The sequence below is a fragment of the Salvelinus fontinalis genome, chromosome 4 (genome assembly GCF_029448725.1).
Source record: "Salvelinus fontinalis isolate EN_2023a chromosome 4, ASM2944872v1, whole genome shotgun sequence".
In the NCBI taxonomy this organism is placed as follows: Eukaryota; Metazoa; Chordata; class Actinopteri; order Salmoniformes; family Salmonidae; genus Salvelinus; species Salvelinus fontinalis.
The window spans coordinates 74851325-74872151 of NC_074668.1; the positions used below are offsets into that span (position 1 = coordinate 74851325).

At 43.2% G+C, this 20827-nt stretch overlaps 4 protein-coding genes across 7 annotated transcripts in view; 2 read left to right on the plus strand and 2 right to left on the minus strand.

Annotated features, from left to right (window-relative positions):
• LOC129854388 (synaptotagmin-7-like) overlaps positions 1 to 7609 on the plus strand; it is a 127366-nt gene extending 119757 nt beyond the window's left edge. For 2 of the 3 annotated variants that reach the window (XM_055921363.1, XM_055921364.1), the window contains one exon: positions 128 to 7609. In XM_055921363.1, the coding sequence (XP_055777338.1) occupies positions 128 to 232 (105 nt within the window). In that variant the 3' untranslated portion in view covers positions 233 to 7609. The remainder of the gene's footprint in view (positions 1 to 127) is intronic. The other variant, XR_008759297.1, reaches the window with a different exon arrangement.
• A 3795-nt stretch (positions 7610 to 11404) lies between these two features.
• sdhaf2 (succinate dehydrogenase complex assembly factor 2) lies at positions 11405 to 13897 on the minus strand. The gene is made up of 4 exons (XM_055921367.1): positions 13723 to 13897; positions 12778 to 13001; positions 12395 to 12504; positions 11405 to 12175 (listed from the first exon to the last, which is right to left on the minus strand). Exons 1-4 carry the CDS (start codon positions 13747 to 13749, stop codon positions 12045 to 12047), a joined length of 492 nt encoding a protein of 163 aa, XP_055777342.1. The 5' UTR covers positions 13750 to 13897; the 3' UTR covers positions 11405 to 12044.
• A 201-nt stretch (positions 13898 to 14098) lies between these two features.
• LOC129854390 (cleavage and polyadenylation specificity factor subunit 7-like) lies at positions 14099 to 18038 on the plus strand. 2 transcript variants are annotated; one of them, XM_055921365.1, is made up of 9 exons: positions 14099 to 14643; positions 15002 to 15211; positions 15382 to 15485; positions 15893 to 16038; positions 16151 to 16505; positions 16627 to 16748; positions 16914 to 17061; positions 17163 to 17397; positions 17593 to 18038. In XM_055921365.1, exons 1-8 carry the CDS (start codon positions 14560 to 14562, stop codon positions 17395 to 17397), a joined length of 1404 nt encoding a protein of 467 aa, XP_055777340.1. In that variant the 5' UTR covers positions 14099 to 14559; the 3' UTR covers positions 17593 to 18038. The 2 variants fall into 2 exon arrangements, with proteins under 2 accessions (XP_055777340.1, XP_055777341.1); XM_055921366.1 differs by having other exon boundaries at positions 14100 to 14643; positions 16630 to 16748.
• Positions 18039 to 18364: 326 nt separating this feature from the next.
• Positions 18365 to 19440, minus strand: LOC129854392 (DNA-directed RNA polymerases I, II, and III subunit RPABC5). The gene is made up of 3 exons (XM_055921368.1): positions 19323 to 19440; positions 18802 to 18919; positions 18365 to 18654 (listed from the first exon to the last, which is right to left on the minus strand). Exons 2-3 carry the CDS (start codon positions 18894 to 18896, stop codon positions 18546 to 18548), a joined length of 204 nt encoding a protein of 67 aa, XP_055777343.1. The 5' UTR covers positions 18897 to 18919; positions 19323 to 19440; the 3' UTR covers positions 18365 to 18545.
• Between the last annotated feature and the right edge of the window lie 1387 nt (positions 19441 to 20827).

Here is a 20827-nt window from a genome sequence, read left to right on the forward strand (position 1 = left end):
TGACGTCAGATATCCTGCTTACATCATCCATCTCACCCCCCTCGCTCTCTTTCACTCCATCGCTCTCTCCTCCTCCCCTCTCCCCTTCTCTTTCTCTCTTTCTTCCCTCTCTCGCTCTCTCTCTCAGATCTATCTCTCGTGGAAGAGTGGTCCGGCGGAGGTGAAGCACTGGAAGGACATGATGGGTAAACCTCGTAATGCCGTGCAGCAGTGGCATGCCCTCAAGGCCTGATACTGTAGGTCCAGTCACATCCACCCAGACCATCCCAGCCCCTTGCCCTGCCCTCCCACCCTGCTGTTATGCACAAGGCTGACTCGCTGCAGAACATGGGTACAAATAGCCATCCAACGCATCCACCCAAAGTATCCACCCTCTCCTCCTGCCTGTCCTCTCTCAGATCCCTAATGAACTTCTCCTTCCTCTATTCCCCTCTGTTAAGCTGAGTCCTTTCTGAGTCTTGTTACTTTTAAGTCATACCTTCCTTTCAACCATTGTTTTTTCTCCTTGGTCCACCTTTACTCTGTTTTACTTTGGAGTAGTACATTCTGCCAGCCCTAGGGTGAGCCTCAGCCACCAACAAAAACAGGTTCAAATAGACCATATAAGAATCCTGCGTAAGGAGCTGGTGAAGGGCCTGTCTTTCAGGAAACATTGTATCTGTGACTGTGTGACAGACTAACCTACAAGCCAGTGACCTGGGCCAGGAATCCAGTTCCACCATTCATCCTGTGTCTCTCCATCGTTCTCCTGTGGCAGTGACGGGAGGCGTCTTCTCTCCCTAATCAATGCTCTCTCTGTCGTCAGAAGCAATCTGGTTGGCTGTTCATTTTTATTTTTTTTGCTTCCCATGTTGACCCTTTGGTCCGTTCCCTTCTGCAAACACACAGAGAATACAACAGGAAGGATCGATAGAGAGAGAGAGGCAAACCATTGGAATAGAAGAGGGATGGACTGTCTGGATGGTAATGGAATTAGACGTGACACTGTCACTCCACCCCATTCATCATCTCTGATCTCTTTCTCTCCCACCACTGCAGTGATTCTTCTCTGGCGGGACCCCCTTGTTGTCTGTGCGTGCTGTGGGTGATGTGCTGTAACTCCATGAAGTTCTAGATCAAAAAATTAGAAAATTACTGATAAATTTCACCGGTCCATGGGGGAAATGTAAAAAGACGTTCCTATTTTCTGGAGAGAAAAAAAAAGAATATTGACAGAAAAAGAGTAAAGTCATCAATGTTGTGTTTTGTTTTTTGTTTTAAAAAGCCTAAAGAGACCAATCAAAATGTTCTTCCAGAGACAGTAAATAGAAGCAAAAAGACAGCTATTCTGTCGTGTGTGTGTGTGTGTGTGTGTGTGTGTGTGTGTGTGTGTGTGTGTGTGTGTGTGTGTGTGTGTGTGTGTGTGTGTGTGTGTGTGTGTGTGTGTGTGTGTGTCAGCGAAAGTTAGCGTGTGAATGCAAGTGCAAGTGTGAGTGAAAGTATTGGGCTTGCACTGCTATCAAATGAATAACGACAATATTACTGATAATAATGATGACAATAATAATCATCAGTATTCTACTGGATATGTTTGAAGACTTGGAGAGGTCACAGCAGCTAAGCAGTGACAGAGAGCGAGGGGGACAGTCTGTAGGGTAGTGCCTGCTGCCTGGTGTGGAACGGTAAGCAGAGGAGGAACTTGACATGAACCACCAGTCTTCATCTGAGCTGCTTTCTCTCAATTGCATCATCCACTGCAGATAACCATAAAAAAATGCCCCTCTCCCAACCAAGTCAGTTTTGTTTCTAATGGAACACTTAGCCAAATAATCTTGTCCCCATCAAGGTTGGTAACGTTACCTGTTTGTCTCTGTCAGTAATTTTGTGTAATTCTGCCTGTCTGTTGGAACGTGTGTCTGTTACGTCAGTTAGTCTGTAAGTAATTTAGTCAACATCTTATTCATTAGTGTGCATGTTACAGAACATGTTGTTATAAGAATGTTAGTAGATAAATGTTTAGGGTCTTAGTGGAAGGCTGTTCCATTACTGACCAAACCCCCTCTGCTCTGTCCTGCTCCTGATGTTAGATAGTTAGGGTGTTAATGGGTCTTCAGGACCAGGGCTGTTTCATTACAGACCAAACCCCCTCTGCTCTGTCCTGCTCCGGATGTTAGATAGTTAGGGTGTTAGTGGGTCTTCGGGACCAGGGCTGTTACGGACCAAACCCCCTCTGTTCTGTCCTGCTTCAGGACCAGGCTGTTCCATTACTGGCCAGACCCCCTCTGCTCTGTACTGCTCCTGATGTCATCCTGGTGTGACCTGTTCCAAGCTTAAGTTTCTCTCTCATCACACAATGGGCTGAATGATAGCTACAAGAGTAATAATATCAACTAAACCTATTTTCTGTTTACATTTGACTGTTTATTTGTGTCTACTGAATGTGTATGTGTGTGTGTTTGCAATGTGTGTATGAGTGTGTCAACATCTGACTGTTTGTATTTACTGTGTATGTATGTGTGCTCGGTGTTCACTTTTGCCATTTTCATTTTCTTATTATGGAATCTGTTTTTTTTTGCTGTTTTTATTCTGTATAAAGTAATGTAGATGTTCAGTTAATTATTTATGTTGTCGCTGACCGCTAAGGAGGAGACACTAATGATTACTGGGATGTTGGAACGTGACAAAGGGCATGTGTCTACTTTCTATTTGTTGGGGTTTTATGGGTTGGTTGGGGAGGGGGCCATAGACATTCGAGAGTCTGAGTGAAGAGAGAAACAAGGAGAGGGGAGCTCATTACATCTGACAATACCACATACAGCATATTCTATTCTAGCCCTTTTCTGTTGGGCAGAGGGACCATTCACTCAGGCCTGTGTGCATCAGGGGCTGTCCCTCCGCTGTAGGTCTGGCCCAACACGCTGTCCCTCCGCTCTAGGTCTGGCCCAACACGCTGTCCCTCCGCTCTAGGTCTGGCCCAACACGCTGTCCCTCCGCTCTAGGTCTGGCCCAACACGCTGTCCCTCCGCTCTAGGTCTGGCCCAACACGCTGTCCCTCCGCTCTAGGTCTGGCCCAACACGCTGTCCCTCCGCTCTAGGTCTGGCCCAACACGCTGTCCCTCCGCTCTAGGTCTGGCCCAACACGCTGTCCCTCCGCTCTAGGTCTGGCCCAACACGCTGTCCCTCCGCTCTAGGTCTAGCCCAACACGCTGTCCCTCCGCTCTAGGTCTGTCCCAACACCCTGTCCCTCCGCTCTAGGTCTGGCCCAACACGCTGTCCCTCCGCTCTAGGTCTGGCCCAACACGCTGTCCCTCCGCTCTAGGTCTGGCCCAACACCCTGTCCCTCCGCTCTAGGTCTGGCCCAACACGCTGTCCCTCCGCTCTAGGTCTGGCCCAATACGCTGTCCCTCCGCTCTAGGTCTGGCCCAACACCCTGTCCCTCCGCTCTAGGTCTGGCCCAACACACTGTCCCTCCGCTCTAGGTCTGGCCCAACACACTGTCCCTCCGCTCTAGGTCTGGCCCAACACCCTGTCCCTCCGCTCTAGGTCTGGCCCAACACACTGTCCCTCCGCTCTAGGTCTGTCCCAACACACTGAGACTAAGACAGGCGAGGTCTCCAGACGTCAGTGCTGACGTACTTCAAAACCCCACTGTGACACACATGCTTTTTGGCACAAGGTGCTCTTAAACACCCCCCCTCCCCCCTCTCCTCCATATGCTCTCACTCCCCAAGTGTCACAGAGAAAAGGTGAGACAGACAATGATCATCACCTCATTTGCATCACTGCAATCTCCAGGCAGAGCAGAACATAGCAGAGCACCTACCTGCTCCTAAAATAACTGGGAACAGAGTCACCTCCCTGCCTCATACTGAGCACACAAGCAAACGATACATCATTATGCATCAAACTCAGCATTAAATTGAAAAGATCAACTAGAATAGGAAACACAGATAAAATGGCACGATTCAGGTGAAAATGTATTATTTGTTTGACTTGATTTACCTGAACTGAAAATAGGTCCAGAAGCCAGGTATGGTCCATTTGCCTCTGAGGCATTGAGCTGGGATTCTTGGTAGAGTCCTTCCTTGGCCCTAGAAAAGCCCAGTAACAATTCATAACACAGATCTAAATAAATCTGAAAACTGATCAGTGTTCACTTAGATTGAAATCACCCTAAATGTCTGATTAGGGCTCTCTACACAGATATTGGTGGAGATACAAGGAGGATTGGCCAAAACAGGCCAGGATTTTGTGACATTGTATAAAGGATAAATGAAAATTGTGTATGTAAAAACTCATCAGTGTTAATTGGGGATGTTGATATCTGTATGTCCTTGACATCCCATTGTCCCATCTCTCGCTCTCTTCTGTTCTCTCTTTAGTCACACATCTGTGGGGTGCACAATCTTATATATCAACCATTTATTTTTTGAAATCTGTACAGTGTATAAATATAGAAATGTGTACATAAAAAGAAGAAACTTCTAAAATAGTTTTTGTTGTTTTTCTAAAGCCGATTTACTGTGGTATCTCATAGTGGCTTGTGGCTTTCTCTCCCTATTTGATTTCCATCAGAGGAACTTAGTAAGGATTCCAACTGTTCCCACTGGCTAGTTCAGTTGAAACAGTAGTTCTGTTGCAGTAAAAACACTGTTGTGAAGAATCAAGTCTGAACCTCGCCTTCAAACCTGGCCTTCAACTTGAACATCAAATTCAGTTCATAGAGGAATGATATACTGTACATACACTGGTTTTCTGTCAACCCAAGCTGTATTGATTCCTTTAATTAGATGTTGTTTACTTTCATATTTTCACAGCTACAGTGCCTTGCAAAAGTATTCACCCCTTGGCGTTTTTGCTATTTTGTTGCATTACAACCTGTAATTTAAATAGATTTTTAATTGGATGTCATGTAATGGACATACACAAAATAGTCCAAATTGGTGAAGTGAAATGAAGAAAATTACTTGTTTCCAAAAATGCAAAAAATGTAAACGGAAAAGTGTTGCGTGCATATGTATTCACCCCCTTTGCTATGAAGCCCCCAAATAAGATCTGGTGCAATCATTTACCTTCAGAAGTCACATAATTAATTAAATGAAGTCCACCTGTGTGCAATCTCAGTGTCACATGATCTGTCACATGATCTCAGTATATACAGTTGAAGTTGGAAGTTTACATACACTTAGGTATGGGAAAATCAAAAGAAATCAGCCAAGACCTCAGAAAAAGAATTGTAGACCTCCATAAGTCTGGTTCGTCCTTGGGAGAAATTTCCAAATGCCTGAAGGTACCACATTCATCTCTACAAACAATAGTATGCAAGTATAAACACCATGGGACCATGCAGCCGTCATACCGCTCAGGAAGGAGACGCCTTCTGTCTCCTAGAGATGAACGTACTTTGGTGTGAAAAGTGCAAATCAATCCCAGAACAACAGCAAAGGACCTTGTGAAGATGCTGGAGGAAACAGGTACAAAAGTATCCATATCCACAGTAAAACGAGTCCTATATCAACATAACCTGAAAGGCCGCTCAGCAAGGAAGAAGCCACTGCTCCAAAACCGCCATAAAAAAGCCAGACTACGGTTTGCAACTGAACATGTGGACAAAGATCGTACTTTTTGGAGCAATGTCCTCTGGTCTGATGAAACAAAAATAGAACTGTTTGGCCATAATGAGCATCGTTATGTTTGGAGGAAAAAGGGGGACGCTTGCAAGCCGAAGAACACCATCCCAACCGTGAAGCACGGGGGTGGCAGCATCATGTTGTGGGGGTGCTTTGCTGCAGGAGGGACTGGTGCACTTCACAAAATAGATGGCATCATGAGGATGGAAAATTATGTGTATATATTGAAGCAACATCTCAAGAAATCAGTCAGGAAGTTAAAGCTTGGTTGCAAATAGGTCTTCCAAATGGACAATGACCACAAGCATACTTCCAAAGTTGTTGCAAAATGGCTTAAGGACAACAAAGTAAAGGTATTGGAGTGGCCATCACAAAGCCCTGACCTCAATCCCATAGAAAATGTGTGGGCAGAACTGACAAATAATTTGCGAGCAAGGAGGCCTACAAACCTGACTCAGTTATACCAGCTCTGTCAGGAGGAATGGGCCAAAATTCACACAACTTATTGTGGGAAGCTTGGGGAAGGCTACCCAAAAAGTTTAACCCAAGGTAAGCAATATAAAGACAATGATACCAAATACTAATTGAGTGTATGTAAACTTCTGACCCACTTGGAATGTGATGAAATAAATATAACCTGAAAGAAATCATTCTCTCTACTATTATTCTGACATTTCACATTCTTAAAATAAAGTGGTGATCCTAACTGACCTAAGACAGGGAATTTGTACTTGGATTAAATGTCAGGAATTGTGAAAAACGGAGTTTAAATGTATTTGGCTAAGGTGTATGGTAACCTCAGACTTCAATTGTATATACACCTGTTCTGAAAGGCCCCGGAGTCTGCAACACCACTAAGCAAGAGGCACCACCAATCAAGCGGCACCATGAAGACCAAGGAGCTCTCCAAACAGGTCAGCGACAAAGTTGTGGAGAAGTACAGATCAGGGTTGGGTTATAAAAAATATCCGAAACTTTGAACATCCCACAGAGCACCATTAAATCAATGATTAAAAATGGAAAGAATATGGCACCGCAACAAACCTGCCAAGAGAGGGCCGCCCACCAAAACTCGCGGACCAGGCAAGGAGGGCATTAATCAGAGGCAGCAAAGAGACCATAGATAACCCGGAAGGAGCTGCAAAGCTCCAGAGCGGAGATTGGAGTATCTGACCATAGGACCACTTTAAGTCGTACACTCCACAGAGGTGGCCTTTACGGAAGAATGGCCAGAAATAAGCCATTGCTTAAAGAAAAAGAATAAGCAAACACATTTGGTGTTCGCCAAAAGTCATGTGGGAGACTCTTCAAACAAATGGAAGAAGGTACTCTGGTCAGTTGAAACTAAAATGTAGCTTTTTGGCGATCAAGGAAAACGTTGTCTGGCACAAACCCAACACCTCTCACCACCCCGAGAACACCATCCCCACAGTGAAGCATGGTGGTGGCAGCATCATGCTATGGGGATGTTTTTCATCGGTAGGAATTGGGAAACTGGTCAGAATTGAAGGAATGATATATGGCGCTAAATTCAGGGAAATTCTTGAGGGAAACCTGTTTCAGTCTTCCAGAGATTTGAGACTGGGGCGGAGGTTCACCTTCCAGCAGGACACTGACCCTAAGCATACTGTTAAAGCAACACTTGAGTGGTTTAAGGGGAAACATTTAAAAGTCTTGGAATGGCCTGGTCAAAGCCCAGACCTTAATCCAATGGAGAATCTGTGGTATGACTTAAAGATTGCTGTACACCAGCAGGAACCCATCCAACTTGAAGGAGCGGGAGCAGTTTTGCCTTAAAGAATGGGCAAACATCCCAGTGGCTAGATGTGCCAAGCTTATGGAGTCATATCCCAAAAGACTTGCAGCTGTAATTGCTGCAAAAGGTGGCTCTACAAAGTATTGACTTTGTGGGGGTGAATAGTTATGCACGCTCAAGTTTTCTGTTTTTTTTTCTTATTTCTTGTTTGTTTCGCAAATAAAAAATATTTGGCATCTTCAAAGTGGTAGGCATGTTGTGTTAATAAAATTATAGTAAATAAAATTGGTAGCTAATCTAATGAGTAGCAACATGAAAGAGCTAGCTCAGTTTGGACTCAAACCAAAGTAAAGGGACTATACAGGAGTATTTTTTGACAGGCTGTAAAAGGGGTTTCTAAGTGCTGGTTTACACACAGTTGTATTATTTTGTCCTTTTCTCAAGTGTTTAAAAACACCACAACCCACACACATTGCTTCCCACACAGTTCATTCCTTATGCTCACACACTGTAGTTACAACCAGAACACAAGAACAGAATAGATCTTCAGTATTTTACAAATCCACTTCCTACATACATCTGCCCTACTCCCTCCTTTGGGCTTCTTTTTAATATATTTTATTTTCAATAGTTAATTTCAACTATTGATCTTTGACATGTGGTTCTTTTTGAGTAAACTACAGAAACCCTGTTAACTCTGAGCATGAAGAAGAGGGGATGTGTGCATGTTTGTGTTAAGTTTTCTAAACCTGTGCACAACAGAAGTTTTTCCTGACCACATGACCTGGTAGGAAAATTGGCCCTGAATACAGGTTATTAGTAGTAGAATAGTGAAACTACTACAGTATTTTCTCTCTGTTGTACAGCTCCCTTCATGCAGGCTTCTCTCAAGTACAGAGAGAATGAGAAGACATGTTGAGGAGGGGGGAGAGAGACAGTGAAGAAAGAGAGAGGGGTACAATTTTAATTCCAGAGGAGCAGAGATTGGCGGTAGTATAGAGCGGAGGATAAAACTGAGAGCTGTCACGACACAGAGACACAGCGCTAGAAGAAGACAGGAACACGTCGGCTTGGAGATGGGGAGAGTGGGCGGCTGTGGGCGACAAACAGATCCACACTCCAAACAAGCTTAACGGGAATGGAAAAACATGAACTGTGCAGCACATGAAAAACTGATATGTAGAATTCACAGGTGCGGCGTATCATTTAATAGTGAGAGAACAGGGATAAATGACATTATAGTAATTTAGTAGATGCTCTTATCCAGAGCGACTTACAGTAGTGAGTGAGTACATTTTGGCAATGGTCCCCCATGGGAATCGAACGCAAAACCCTGCCGTTGAAAGTGCCACGCTCAACCAACTGAGCCACACAGGACCATTGCCATGTGAGGAAAAGGAAACGGGACCATTGACATGTGAGCAAAGGAAAGTGCACATTGAATTTGTGTTTGATTAAAGTCACACCCACATGATCTAAGTTTCTCATGCAGTACAGGAAACGATATGTTCAGATACATGTGTACAGACGCTCCTACAGAATGTGCGCTCTGAACATCCACATCAGACAACTGTTTCTAAGCAGGTTTCTAATTCTTTCCGCTTAAAACCTAATCAAGACAAACAATTAAGAAGTAAGATGATAAAGATATCAATTGAAGAAATATGAAGATACAAACTTGACACAGGCCAATACATCTTTGACACTAGTGGTGTTGGAAATAATGACACCCAGATGAGTGGCTGAACACAAAGTTATACAGACAGACTGAGCGTCAGTCAGGTAAATAGCCGAACACCGACAGAGACAGATATAAAAAAAGGACAGACAGACAGAGGTCAGAAGAAGATGTGTCCAGTCCAAGTCTCTGAAGTGGGACAGATGGCAGCAAAGTCACAGAGATGACACAGAGGGGGACTCTGCTGACATCACAGTGTGCTATTTAAAGACACACACCCAGCATCTCCACCTCACCCTGTCCATGCAGGAGCTGTACGTAAAATGATTTTGTGTAGCAATTTAATCTATGATCAATTGTGTACAAATCACCACTCTAACGCAGAAGATTTATGCCAAGTGGTTTTATTATTTTATTGCCAAATGAGGAAGTAACCTTGGTACAGACTATTGAAGACTACTGAAGTGTAAATTGTGTTTGTGTTGGTGAGCTGAGACTGTTCCCTCAGGTGATATGTAACAGTATAACTTTAAAACGTCTCCTCGACACGGGCGCGAACCAGGGACCCTCTGCACACATCAACAACGGTCGCCCACGAAGCATCGTTACCAATCGCTCCATAAAGGCCACGGCACTTGCAGAGCAAGGGGCAACACTACATCTAGGTTTCAGAGGAAGTGACGTAACTGATTGAAACGCTACTAGCGCGTACCCGCTAACTAGCTAGCCATTTCACATCCGTTACAGATGGACATCATCTTTTAAATCATAAATGTCTTCTGTAATCGCCTGAGTGTCCAGCACAATGGTTCTGGTGACTTGCGGGTAGAACCAGGCAGAGGGAAGGCTTGTCTCATTTCTGTTCTAATTCTTTGCACACCCCCTGGCCCAAGGGCACCTACCTGCTGGTCTCAGAACATTCCACTGAGATTACATGATAACAGAGAAACTCTCACCACAAGTTACTGTTGTAGCAGGGGGAGAGGGAGAAAGAAACACTGTATATGTGCTTCAGGGCAAATACAATCTGCAATTTAAGCACTGATACTATTTGACACTCTGACACTCACAAACTCCCACTCACCAGCATGCAGCCCTACAAACACACACAGTGCAAACATACACACACACTCGCACAAACATTATGCACAGCAGGTGCACCCATTCACACCTGATACACTTTTCATTATAGCCAGGTCTTCATACGTTTACTCATTCATGGTGAAAGGAGAGCCTTGCCTATTAATTTCATGCAGATATCTAGCCACATTATGAATCATCTTAACCTGAGTAACTGAGCTGAAAGCTAATTATAGACATCAAGGACAGTGATGATTGTCCATAGCTTGCCAGGGCAACCCACAATAAGCTTAGCTATATTAACTGTTTTGGTGCCTGCATCTCTGCACTTAAGAGTGAGTATTGAGCTTCATGTTTTTTAATCTGCATTCCCAGTATGTTACGTTAAACCTGTGATTAGCTGTGATGTGCAGTTGAGGTGCAAAAAGGGAATGAAACCGTAGTTTTGCTACCCCCTGGTGTCCATGCATTGACACTGTCGTTTTCACTAGAAATAAACATGAGCACCGTGGGTGAAATGCCAAAGGGGAAATGCTCACCAACAAATTTGTGCACATTTCAGAGAAATTATAATTTTTTTGTGCGTATGGAACATTTCTGTGATCTTTTATTTCAGCTCATGAAACCAACACTTTACATGTTGCGTTTATATTTTTTTTCAGTATAGTTAACTTACACATCCGTGTACTACAGTCATTATTTTCATTTTGTGTTGAAGCTCTTATAAGGCCGGTGATAGAAATATGCATGTAGCTGTAGGAATTGTCCTTGTCAAGGAGGTAGTACATTTCTCTGGTAAATTATGATGAGATCATTAGCATTCTCTGAGTGTGTTTTCACACTTGGTCCCTTTCAGACAATTTTTTGTCGCTTATTTTTTTAGTGCAGTGTGATTGTCTGAAAACCCCAAAGGAACTCAGACCACACAAAGATAGAGCCCCCGAAGCGAACTTAGACCATTTCGAGAGGCAGTCTGAGTTCGGTTCGCATGAATTTCACGGTCCGGCTCCCTTTTTTAGGGCAATGTGAACACAAAGCTCCCCAGATTCGCTTGTCATTATTCCCGCACCACACTAGAAGACTACAGCAACACCGTTTTCCCTGCAATTGGCCCTCGCATTGGTGCCACAAATTAGATAAATTATGTTTTTCGCGGGGGGAAAAAACGTGCTATTTAAGGTTATTGATTAGCGATTGTCAAAGATGCACAGAAATGCCATAATATGTGTTTAGTTTTTAGTTCAGATTTTTTTTTTTGCAATATGTGATCTGTAGGCTAAGAGCTTCTTACGATGTTTATTCGACTGTGGAGTTTGAATAGTGTGAGGAGACGACAACATAATTTGGTAAAAATCACAACATAGGGTACAAAATCGATTCAGGCTCTTAAAGGGGCAGTGGCCTACAATGGGTGTAAAATGTTCTACTACAGCATTATCTAATCTGCAGTTATTATTCTGCAATTTATTCTATTACCAGTGATATTTACATGTTAATAGAATCTTCTAATTACAATTATTCTGTCTCATTTTTAACAAAATGCAAACTATTAGCTTCCAAAATGTAAGTAGGTATATGGTATATCTAGTAGCTGTCCGATAGCATATTCTGATGGAATGGCTTGTCCTGCACTTTGTAAAAACCCACAGTACATTGAATGAATGTTGGAGAAAGATCTTGGTTCCTTTCTAAACATAGCAGTGTGAACGCAAAGAGGACTCAGACAACAAAATAGGTGAAGTGAACTGGCAAAAGAGTTAAGTTCTCATTCAAAGGCAAGGGCAGTGTGAATACAAAGAGAACAGATATTTTGCTTATTTCTTTTTTTACCCTTGGAGTTCACTTTAACTAGGACTGAGATCAGTTATTTTAAATACGACTATATGTGAAAACACCCTGAGGGGGATGTGTCAGCCACGCTTCACTGGCTCCCCTTGTCCAGGTATTCCAGGTTGGGTGCGTCCAGCCTTTGTTCCTGATCTTTGTTCTTAGTGAACTCCTTCAGTAGGTCCATGATTTCACCTGTGTACACATCAGGTACAGGCTGGGCCTCTGTTGAGAGGAGGGAAAGACAACACACATTCAGTTAACTTCAACTGACATTTCATATCTCATATAGAATGGGTAAGTCAGCAGATCAGCTTGAAAATAAGAACTATTTCTAAACAACAGTATAACTAACTGTATTATATGGCTTTGCTTGCCCTGGTGTAGATCAGAGTGGATAATCACAGATGATAAGATAATATGAAGCTGAACCACTCTCCTCACCTGTTGCCCAGTAGTAGATGTCCCAGTCGTTGCTAGGCTCGTTGATCAGTCTGTCATACTGTCTTAACTGGTGCTCGCTCATTGTATTAAGATATTGTTTGGCAAACAGGCTGAAAGGGGAAAGACAATTTGATTGGTATGTGCAAGTGTATGGTTTTGAGACATGTCCAAGACTCAGATACACATATTGTAAGTTGCACACTATAATTAAATCATGCCTCTGCCACTGACCACAAATATGCTGCCTGTCCTTAAACCAGATGGTTTATAATTTTTTTATATCTCTATCATGGACTCTATCATAGTATGAGCTTTGCTCAGGACTAAAAAGAAGACTAAAATCAAAACTAAAATATATACAGTATGATTAGTGGTCCACTCACCTGAGCAATATGCAATTCTCCAGCATGCCCCTCTTTCGGCTTTGGAAGAGCAAGCGCCGTCTCTTGATGTCCATGGTCTCACCATCCTTCTCTGTCCAGGGGGGTAGGGGGATCTCAATTAGGTCACCCCTAGAGTCATCAGGTGCCTCTCCTTTGTAACCCCGTGTAGTCACTAGTTCTACCACAGCTGGTCTCAATGACTCCTGGCATACCCTACTTACCAGCTAGACAAGAGAAACAACATCATTACCAATAACTGGAATGACTTTACACAACAACATGGAGATGGTTTTAATAATACACATGGTTAGCAGATGTTATTGCGAGTGTAGTATAAGCATTTCGCTACACTCGCAATAACATCTGCTAACCATGTGTATGTGACCAATAAAATGTGATTTCATTGTTTAATTGCTAGAAAAGTAGCTTACAATGACTGTCCTGTAGGGTACTCACAAGTTTGACTGGCAATGATCATAGCGCCCCTAGGCTAATTCAGACGACAGTCCGATAGAAGAGTACCTTTGTCCTTGAGCATAATTTTACCTAGCTAGCTAACGTTACCACTATGTATGAATTGGACTGCTGTTCTTGCCAGACAGCCACCTTCCTTTAGCTACAAAACATGAGGTTGGTTGCATAACATTATCTGCTGCCCTCCCATGGTATGGTTGCACAAGTGTACCTTCATATCCTACACAACGTTACCGCTCAGTTTGAAAAGAGAGAACAGAAAATGACTTTCAAACTCAGTAGTAAACTACAGTAGGTTTATGGGCAAACTCGAGTTAGCTTCAGTCAGAATAGACAGCATTTCTAGCCAGCCTTGAGATCAGTTATCTAGCTAGCAAACAGACAGTAAAAAAACAAAAAGTCAATGAGGATAACATGGTTAACTCAGGTAGTCCGTGTAGCCTCACGTTTGTATTTAAAAATACGACTCACTCTTTTAGCAACGAGAACAGACAGCATTGTGTCTTTCTTTCTTGTGACTGCTGAATCCTGATGCGACTGTTCTTGTTGACTCGAGAACAACCAGTGTCCTAAAATTACACAAGTCCCTGCTAGCCAAAGACAGTCACATAATTACAGTAGGAGCACAGCAAGAAATGTCCGCTCTAGCTTGGGGAAATAATTGGCGCCATATTGGTAAGGGCAATTATTACTTCTTCCAAATAATTATTGAAATGCATGTTGAACAATATGAATTGTATCAACATGTCACACATTTACATTATATATTCACGTATGTAACAGCATATATTATTTAGCTGATAGCTAAACATTTTTTTCGGATAGTCGTAATACCATGCCTGTTTCACATCGGAGATATTTGAAAGATGCACTCCTCGATTCCGCTTCTGTTCTGATGTAGCAGCAACAAGCTAGCTGAGTGCTTACCTGAGTGTTATCAGTTTTTGCATGCAGACTTACATTACAATTATATCACATTTTGAAAGTATAATATTTGTTGACATTTTAATCTGGGTTGGTAATTTCTTTGTTTGCCTTTGGTATTCCGTCCACGCCAGTTTCCCTGCAAGGGGAGGGAATGCTATTTAGCTAACGTTCGCTACCTAGCTATTTAGTTCAACAATATTGCGGTGATAACTGGGTAACGTTAGCCAGCTGGACTAGCTACATCAATAAAACATAGATGCCCGGAAAGGTGCAAAACATGCACCTGTAGTTATTTCCTTTACGTTTATTGCCAAGTGTCGATTGCTGAGAGAAAACGTTGCTAACGTAGCCAGAGGCTGCACTGCCAACCCAGGACTCGGGATGGCGGCTAAAGCGGCCGATGGTGGTGGTGCAACTGACCTCATAGACATCTACGACGAGAAGTTCAGTCAAAACAACGGGGAGGTGAGACAGGCCGAGAGCGATTATGAAAAGTGCTGTAGACATGAATAGTTGTGAGAAGCTAAAAGTGAATGCAGAAGATTATTGAAGTGGGAACTAAAATAACTTGTTGGGTGAGGTTGTTTGATTTTTAGCATGATCAACATGTCTACCTCTTAAATGAATTAATGTCAATAGCTACATTTAGAATATATGATAAAAAGTCATACTATTCTATTTCTTAACCTTGATATCAACAATACAAATGTGGCAGTTAGTGTTCTCTTGTAGTTTGTCTGATTCTTCAGGGATGGTCATTGAGTGATAAGCTAGGCATTGAGGGATGATGTCTATCTTCTGTCCATCTTCTCTCTCTATATAGGATGGAGATTTTGCAACAACGGCAGAGGCAAGTGATCTTTATGATGACGTGCTCACTGGCTCTGTGAGCCGGGAAAGGAAATTCTCAGAGGACGCTATGCCTCTCAGCAAGGACCAGCCGACGAAAGAGGAGAGCAAACCAGCAATACTGTACACTTACAGTGGAGTGTGGAACAAGAGACTGGCTGTATATGTGGGCAACTTCTCCTGGGTGAGTCTCCCACCACCACCATTATCTTCAATCCAGTCTGCTAATCTATTAGTCTATGTTCTGTAATGAGATACAGCCACCTAGTTCTATTACCTTTCTGTCCCTATCCTTAATTTTTACTCATCTTCTCCCTCTTTCTCTCCTTTGTCTTCCTTTACCCCTCTCCTCAGTGGACCTCCGACAAAGACCTTATTAACGTGGCGCGCACCTTGGGTGTGAAGGACATTGTGGAGATCAAATTTGCTGAGAACAGAGCTAATGGCCAGTCCAGGGGGTGAGAGTTAGGCCTATCCACTGGGCATCATTCTAATCTAATGTGATCTATTTCTTCACTGTTTATTAACTGGGTGTTTCGTCATTTCATGACGGGGTCTGGCCATGGTGTTCTAGGGAGACAGACACCTATTGAGTCAAATTAGTCCTCAAATAAATATGATGCTCCAGTAGCTAAGCTAAATACAGATCTTACAGATGACTACCAATGTTTTATTTATTATCTGTGCATGATCCAGAGCCAAAGTGTTGTCTCCAGACCCTGAAGAACTGGACAGGGCTGCTCTGGTGGTCTACTGATGGCTAGTCGATTATGTTGTGATGGCCTTTCAAAGCTCTGAAATAGCCTTTCTTTCCAGCTGGTAACATTAAGTATACTAGCTGATATTTGTCTTTTACTCTCTATAGATACGCTGAGGTAGTGGTGGCCACAGAAGAGTCATTGCAGAGGTTGCTGGAGACATTGCCAAATTGTCATGTTAATGGGGAAAAGGTGGACTGCCGCTTTGCCACACGCCAGAATCTTGCCGTGTTTGAAGCCCAGGCTAATAAACGTAAGCACCCATCTACTTACAGCAAATAAATAGGTAGTCAAGTCTTTCTCGGAAGCGATATCCAATGCTGCCATAGAAACAAAATCAAACTGTCCCTCCTCCTTTTCCATAGGTGTCCCCCAGCGCTCTAACTCAAAGGAGTCGTCAGATACTGGGGATAAAAACACCTCCGTCTCCCCTCCTGTGCTCAACCAGAACCACTCCACTATCCCTCACACTATCCACCCCCAACACATTCACAACAAACCTCCCCCTCTGTCAGTCCCATACTTTAGGCTGCCTCCTCCTCTTTTCCCTCACCTTCCCCCACACATTCCCCCTCCCCCCATGCCTCATCTTTTCCCTCCACCACCTCTACGTCTCCCCAGCCATCCTCCTCCCTCCCTGCATCTCAACCCCGCCTTCTTTCCTCCAGCACAACATGACAACTACAGTCAACAACACAACACACTGTACAACCGGCACAGGTGAGCTCATCCACTGTACTTTATATTATGGAATGTTTACAAATTAATACAAAAGCATGTTTATCACAAGTTGTATGGATATGTATGATGATGATCAGTAAGGGAGTGTTTCTTTCTCTAGCAGCAGGGACAGTGAAGCACCCACACCCCAAATTCCAGAGGGAGAGTTTGATGAGCTGATGAACAGAAACAGAGCAATCGCCAGCAGCGCCATCACCAAGGCTGTGTCTGGAGCTACTGCTGGTTAGACTCTCACTGAAAAATGCCTACAGTACACTCAAATACAGATTCATGATGATAAATCTAGACTAGAGACCCAAAGACATTTACATGTGCAGTACACAATGCAGATCATGGTCATCTTAAATTCTGCCATTGTAATAAACTCTGTAACCTCGCCTCATGTAGGAGACATGCCCCTGGCCATTGAGACCCTTTTGACTGCCATTGCTGTCATCAAGCAGTCAAGAGTGTATGGGGACGAGCGCTGTCGAGCGCTGGTCACCTCTCTGAAAGACTGCCTCTTCTCCATCGAGAGCAAGTCTTACGGCTCCAGGTCAGTGCTGGAAAAATTGTTTGTACCTCTCGTGAACTGTTCTTTCATCACAAATGGAAATTGTAATGTGGCCTCACTCCTAACTTGTTCTCTCGTTGTAGGAAAAGACACCGTTCCCGTGATAGAGAACACCGTTCCCGAGATAGAGAGCGGGACAGGGAAAGAGAACGGGACAGAGGCAGGGAAAGGGAAGAGTCCTACAGCCAGGAATGGGAGGCTGCAGGAATGTCCCGCCGGCACCGAGAACGCTCCCTAAGTGGGGAGAGAGATGGGAGAGACCGGGAGCGTGTTCGGGAACGAGATAGACATAGGGAGCACCGCGAGCGGCACCGCTAGGTAAGCTCTCTGACCCTGTCTTATCTCCAACACATCTCCCCTCTAATTCTGTAATCTACAGACTACCACCACTTACTCACATCCTGAAATACACCACCACCTCTAATTGCCAAGCACCAGTTTTTTTAATTCAACCCTTTGTATTTATGCACTACTGACAGAACTTTTGTCTGTGTTCTTTTCATTACATTCTAGGTTGTCTTTGTCCCTGTCAGGCTGAGTAGGAGGGGAGGTAGGACTTTATTTCTGCACCAAGCTGCTTAAAAGTCTGGGTTAATGGATGAACTGATGGTGAGACAAAATGAATGTCCATAGCCCCCCCCCCCCCATATCTCCACAACCTACTGCCCCATCTCCCATGTTCACGTTTCCCTGGTATTCAGCAGCCACCAAGCATTTTACCTTCTAATCTTGGCCATCACCAACCCCCTCTTTCACAGTGATACCGTCTTTGTAATTTTATTTTTGATTACGAATTGACCGTTCCAGGGTCGTGGCTACAACTTTTGTTGTTTGCCACACCTGCATGCACAAAGCAGAAGTACATGTTTTTTTATATGTTGAACTGTGTAGTGTTTTTTTCCCTCTTCCCCCTTCTTTTGTATCGAATTTGAACTGATTAAAAAAGGCTGTTAAAATGAGTTGGAACAAGTGTTTATTGCAAAAAGGTATTGTTACAAGTGGACCAGGTAGTTTTCATTGCCTGACCCATGCTGCTTAAAGGGGTTGGCCTACTGTCTTGTTTATTTACACAATGTAAATTACATGGCTTTACTTCAATCAATAAGGCTACAGCCACTTGCCATGTTTTTGTCAGAAAGCAGCAGGAATTCAGACACCTAGTGAAATGAGCCTTGCCTGCCAGGGTTCAATGTTCTCTCAGGATACAGAGTGTATGCAAAACTAGGTCACTGAGCCAACACAAAGAAACCATATTAAAGAACTTTGACTCCGCTTTACAAAGCACTTATTATAATTGAGTAGTATTTATTGCTTTATTCAACAACAAAAAAACATGTACGATTCAAACAAGGTATGAAAATAGTCTCGAGGATGTCAATCCATCAGGGTGCACTGCCTCACTGGCAGTCAGCCAGGGCTTGTCCATAAATAAGCCATATGATTCTTGTATGTGGTTGTTGTATCCATCATTTCTCCAGGGGTGCATAATTCAGCAACTTCTCAATGAGGTCTACATGAGCCAGCAGCATCCTCCGACAGCAATACCTCTTCAGACCAAGAGCATCAAGGGCATCACTGCCAACCAAACAAATGGGAGACAGAGTTTGTAATAGGTTTATCAGGAGTAGCCACTAATGAAATAAGTGAACACAATATTTGGAGAAAGGGATTCATCTTAGGGAAATACAATGTAAATAATGACAACAGACATGAGTATCTCACCCTTCAGTGTATTCAGCTTGAAGGAGGCCAAGGTACGCCTCCCATTTATTCCCAACGATTTTCCCACAGGTGAAGCACCGGACCGGGATAATCATTTTTGATCCGATCGACTGGGGCCCTGAAAACAAATTACGAAAAAATGTATCCACTCTACTGTAAATTGCCCTGAATAAGAGCATCTGCTAAATGACAAATGTAAAAAATAATTTATGTATTTAATGTTAACAAGCTAGCCAGCCAACGGCAGACGGGTGTCTTGAAGAAAAAGGTAGATATTCAACGAAAATTGCATAGCCTATCAATTTTGTAGATTACTTGCTTTATGTTTTACTGACGCGCAGTCTTAGCGCGGGCATGTCAACAAGCGTGCTAGCTAGCTACACAGTGCTAGCTAGCGCACACGTTTTCAAACCCGTTGCATAGAGTTAGCTAATTAACCAAAAAGTGTTAGCACACAACATAGACCTGCTTTATATCATGGCGAAATAGAGACTCAAACAATAAAGTAGTTAATGACTCACTGTAAAGTAAAAGATGTTCCGCAGTAACCCTTGCAAACAGACAAGAAAGCACACAGGAAGAACCTGTAGCTAGCTAGGCTAACGCGCGTCGCTCCTCCCGCAATACTGGCTGTTTTGCCAACTCCTCAGTAAGGAAAGTAGCTATTGGCTGTCCTAGAAGTCGCAAAATTACGTCCCCTAATTTGCACAATTGGCAATGTGCATGTAATTGTGATGGATGCTGTAGGAGAGAGGAATAACGTCGTGGGAGAGACAAAACGTGAGTAAAAAAACACCCTAAACATGTTTAGAACTATAAATGAACTTTCTTCTGTCGGTTCTTGTTTTTTTTTATTTCACAATTCCAACCCTCCCTCCTTTATCCGGGCTTGGGACCGGCAAAGTGACCCAAAAGAGTTACTTATTTTTTAGTTTTTTAGTTTAGTTTTCTTAATTTGGTTTGGTTTTAAACCTTATGGTCCACTTAGCAGCCTACAACAGCCTACAGCCTACAACAGCCTACACAGTAAAACATGAACATTTTTAACCGTAATATTTTTAATATATTTTTTGTTGTATACAATTTACATTAACTATATAAATGGACCAAAAAGAGACAATAGAAAAAACTATCAATGGCAATGTGAGAAAATTATGGTAACTAGTCTGGCCCTAATTCAGGTATTTAAAAAATATATATTATGTAAACCAGGGCGGGATCAGGCAGCAGCCTGACTCATTTGCAGTCTGGACGCAGAGGGGTGAACATCTCCTGCTCTGACTGCAACTAGGAGGTACAGCTGCGCGAGGATTGGGCCGCCTGTGAGTGCTTTCGGACGGGGGCCCACGGCAGCACCCGCTGCTTGTTGAGAAGAGTAAGAACGTTACGTGCTTTCACGTCAGAGTCTCCAAGAACACCAGAAAAAGTTGCTAGATTTGTCACTTGTTGCTTTTTTGAAAATGTGTCGCTAGAGGGGTCTGAATACTCGCTAAATATAGGGACAAAGTCGCTAAGTTAGCAACTGACTGGGGCATGTCCAGGGGCTGCAACGTTACAGGGGGTTCTAGAAATGTTGGAATGGAATGAGCTGCGCCTCATTCATAGATCTATTTACCTTTAACATATTGTTGGTTTCATGGTACACATTAGATTTTCCGAATATATTAGGGGTCTGTTTAGAATATGACTCCCCCTCAGTTTTCTATTTTGGACTAGTCCAATACTAGATTCAAATCATCAAATTTTATTGGTCACATACACATGGTTACTAGAATACTAGATTCACATTAATCACATCTGGAACTGGTTACTGTATCTCTTTGAGAATTCAGATTTTTAAAACGGCACGATGGTTAGAAACCCTATTGGCCAGCATGATAACATTTAAAATGTCTCCTTTTCATGACTGCTGACATGTGAATGGTGGACATAATACAGTCTATAGCCAATCAGTCCTATTCATATCAGTGATGATGGAGGAAAGGAAACAATGAGAGGAGTGCTTCAATCTCAACACAATGAACCC

Excerpts from the sequence above, each read along its gene's own strand:
- sdhaf2 (XM_055921367.1), bottom strand. The coding sequence starts at position 13,749 with ATGCTGTCTGTTCTCGTTGCTAAAAGA. Across the intron at positions 12,505-12,777 it reads GAGAATTGCATATTGCTCAG|CCTGTTTGCCAAACAATATC; the intron begins GTGAGTGGACCA and ends TTCCCCTTTCAG. Across the intron at positions 12,176-12,394 it reads CATCTACTACTGGGCAACAG|AGGCCCAGCCTGTACCTGAT; the intron begins GTGAGGAGAGTG and ends TCCTCTCAACAG.
- LOC129854390 (XM_055921365.1), top strand. The coding sequence starts at position 14,560 with ATGGCGGCTAAAGCGGCCGATGGTGGTGGTGCAACTGACCTCATAGAC. Across the intron at positions 14,644-15,001 it reads TCAGTCAAAACAACGGGGAG|GATGGAGATTTTGCAACAAC; the intron begins GTGAGACAGGCC and ends CTCTCTATATAG. Across the intron at positions 16,039-16,150 it reads TGAAGCCCAGGCTAATAAAC|GTGTCCCCCAGCGCTCTAAC; the intron begins GTAAGCACCCAT and ends CCTTTTCCATAG.
- LOC129854392 (XM_055921368.1), bottom strand. The coding sequence starts at position 18,896 with ATGATTATCCCGGTCCGGTGCTTCACCTGTGGGAAAATCGTTGGGAAT. Across the intron at positions 18,655-18,801 it reads CAAGCTGAATACACTGAAGG|TGATGCCCTTGATGCTCTTG; the intron begins GTGAGATACTCA and ends TTTGGTTGGCAG.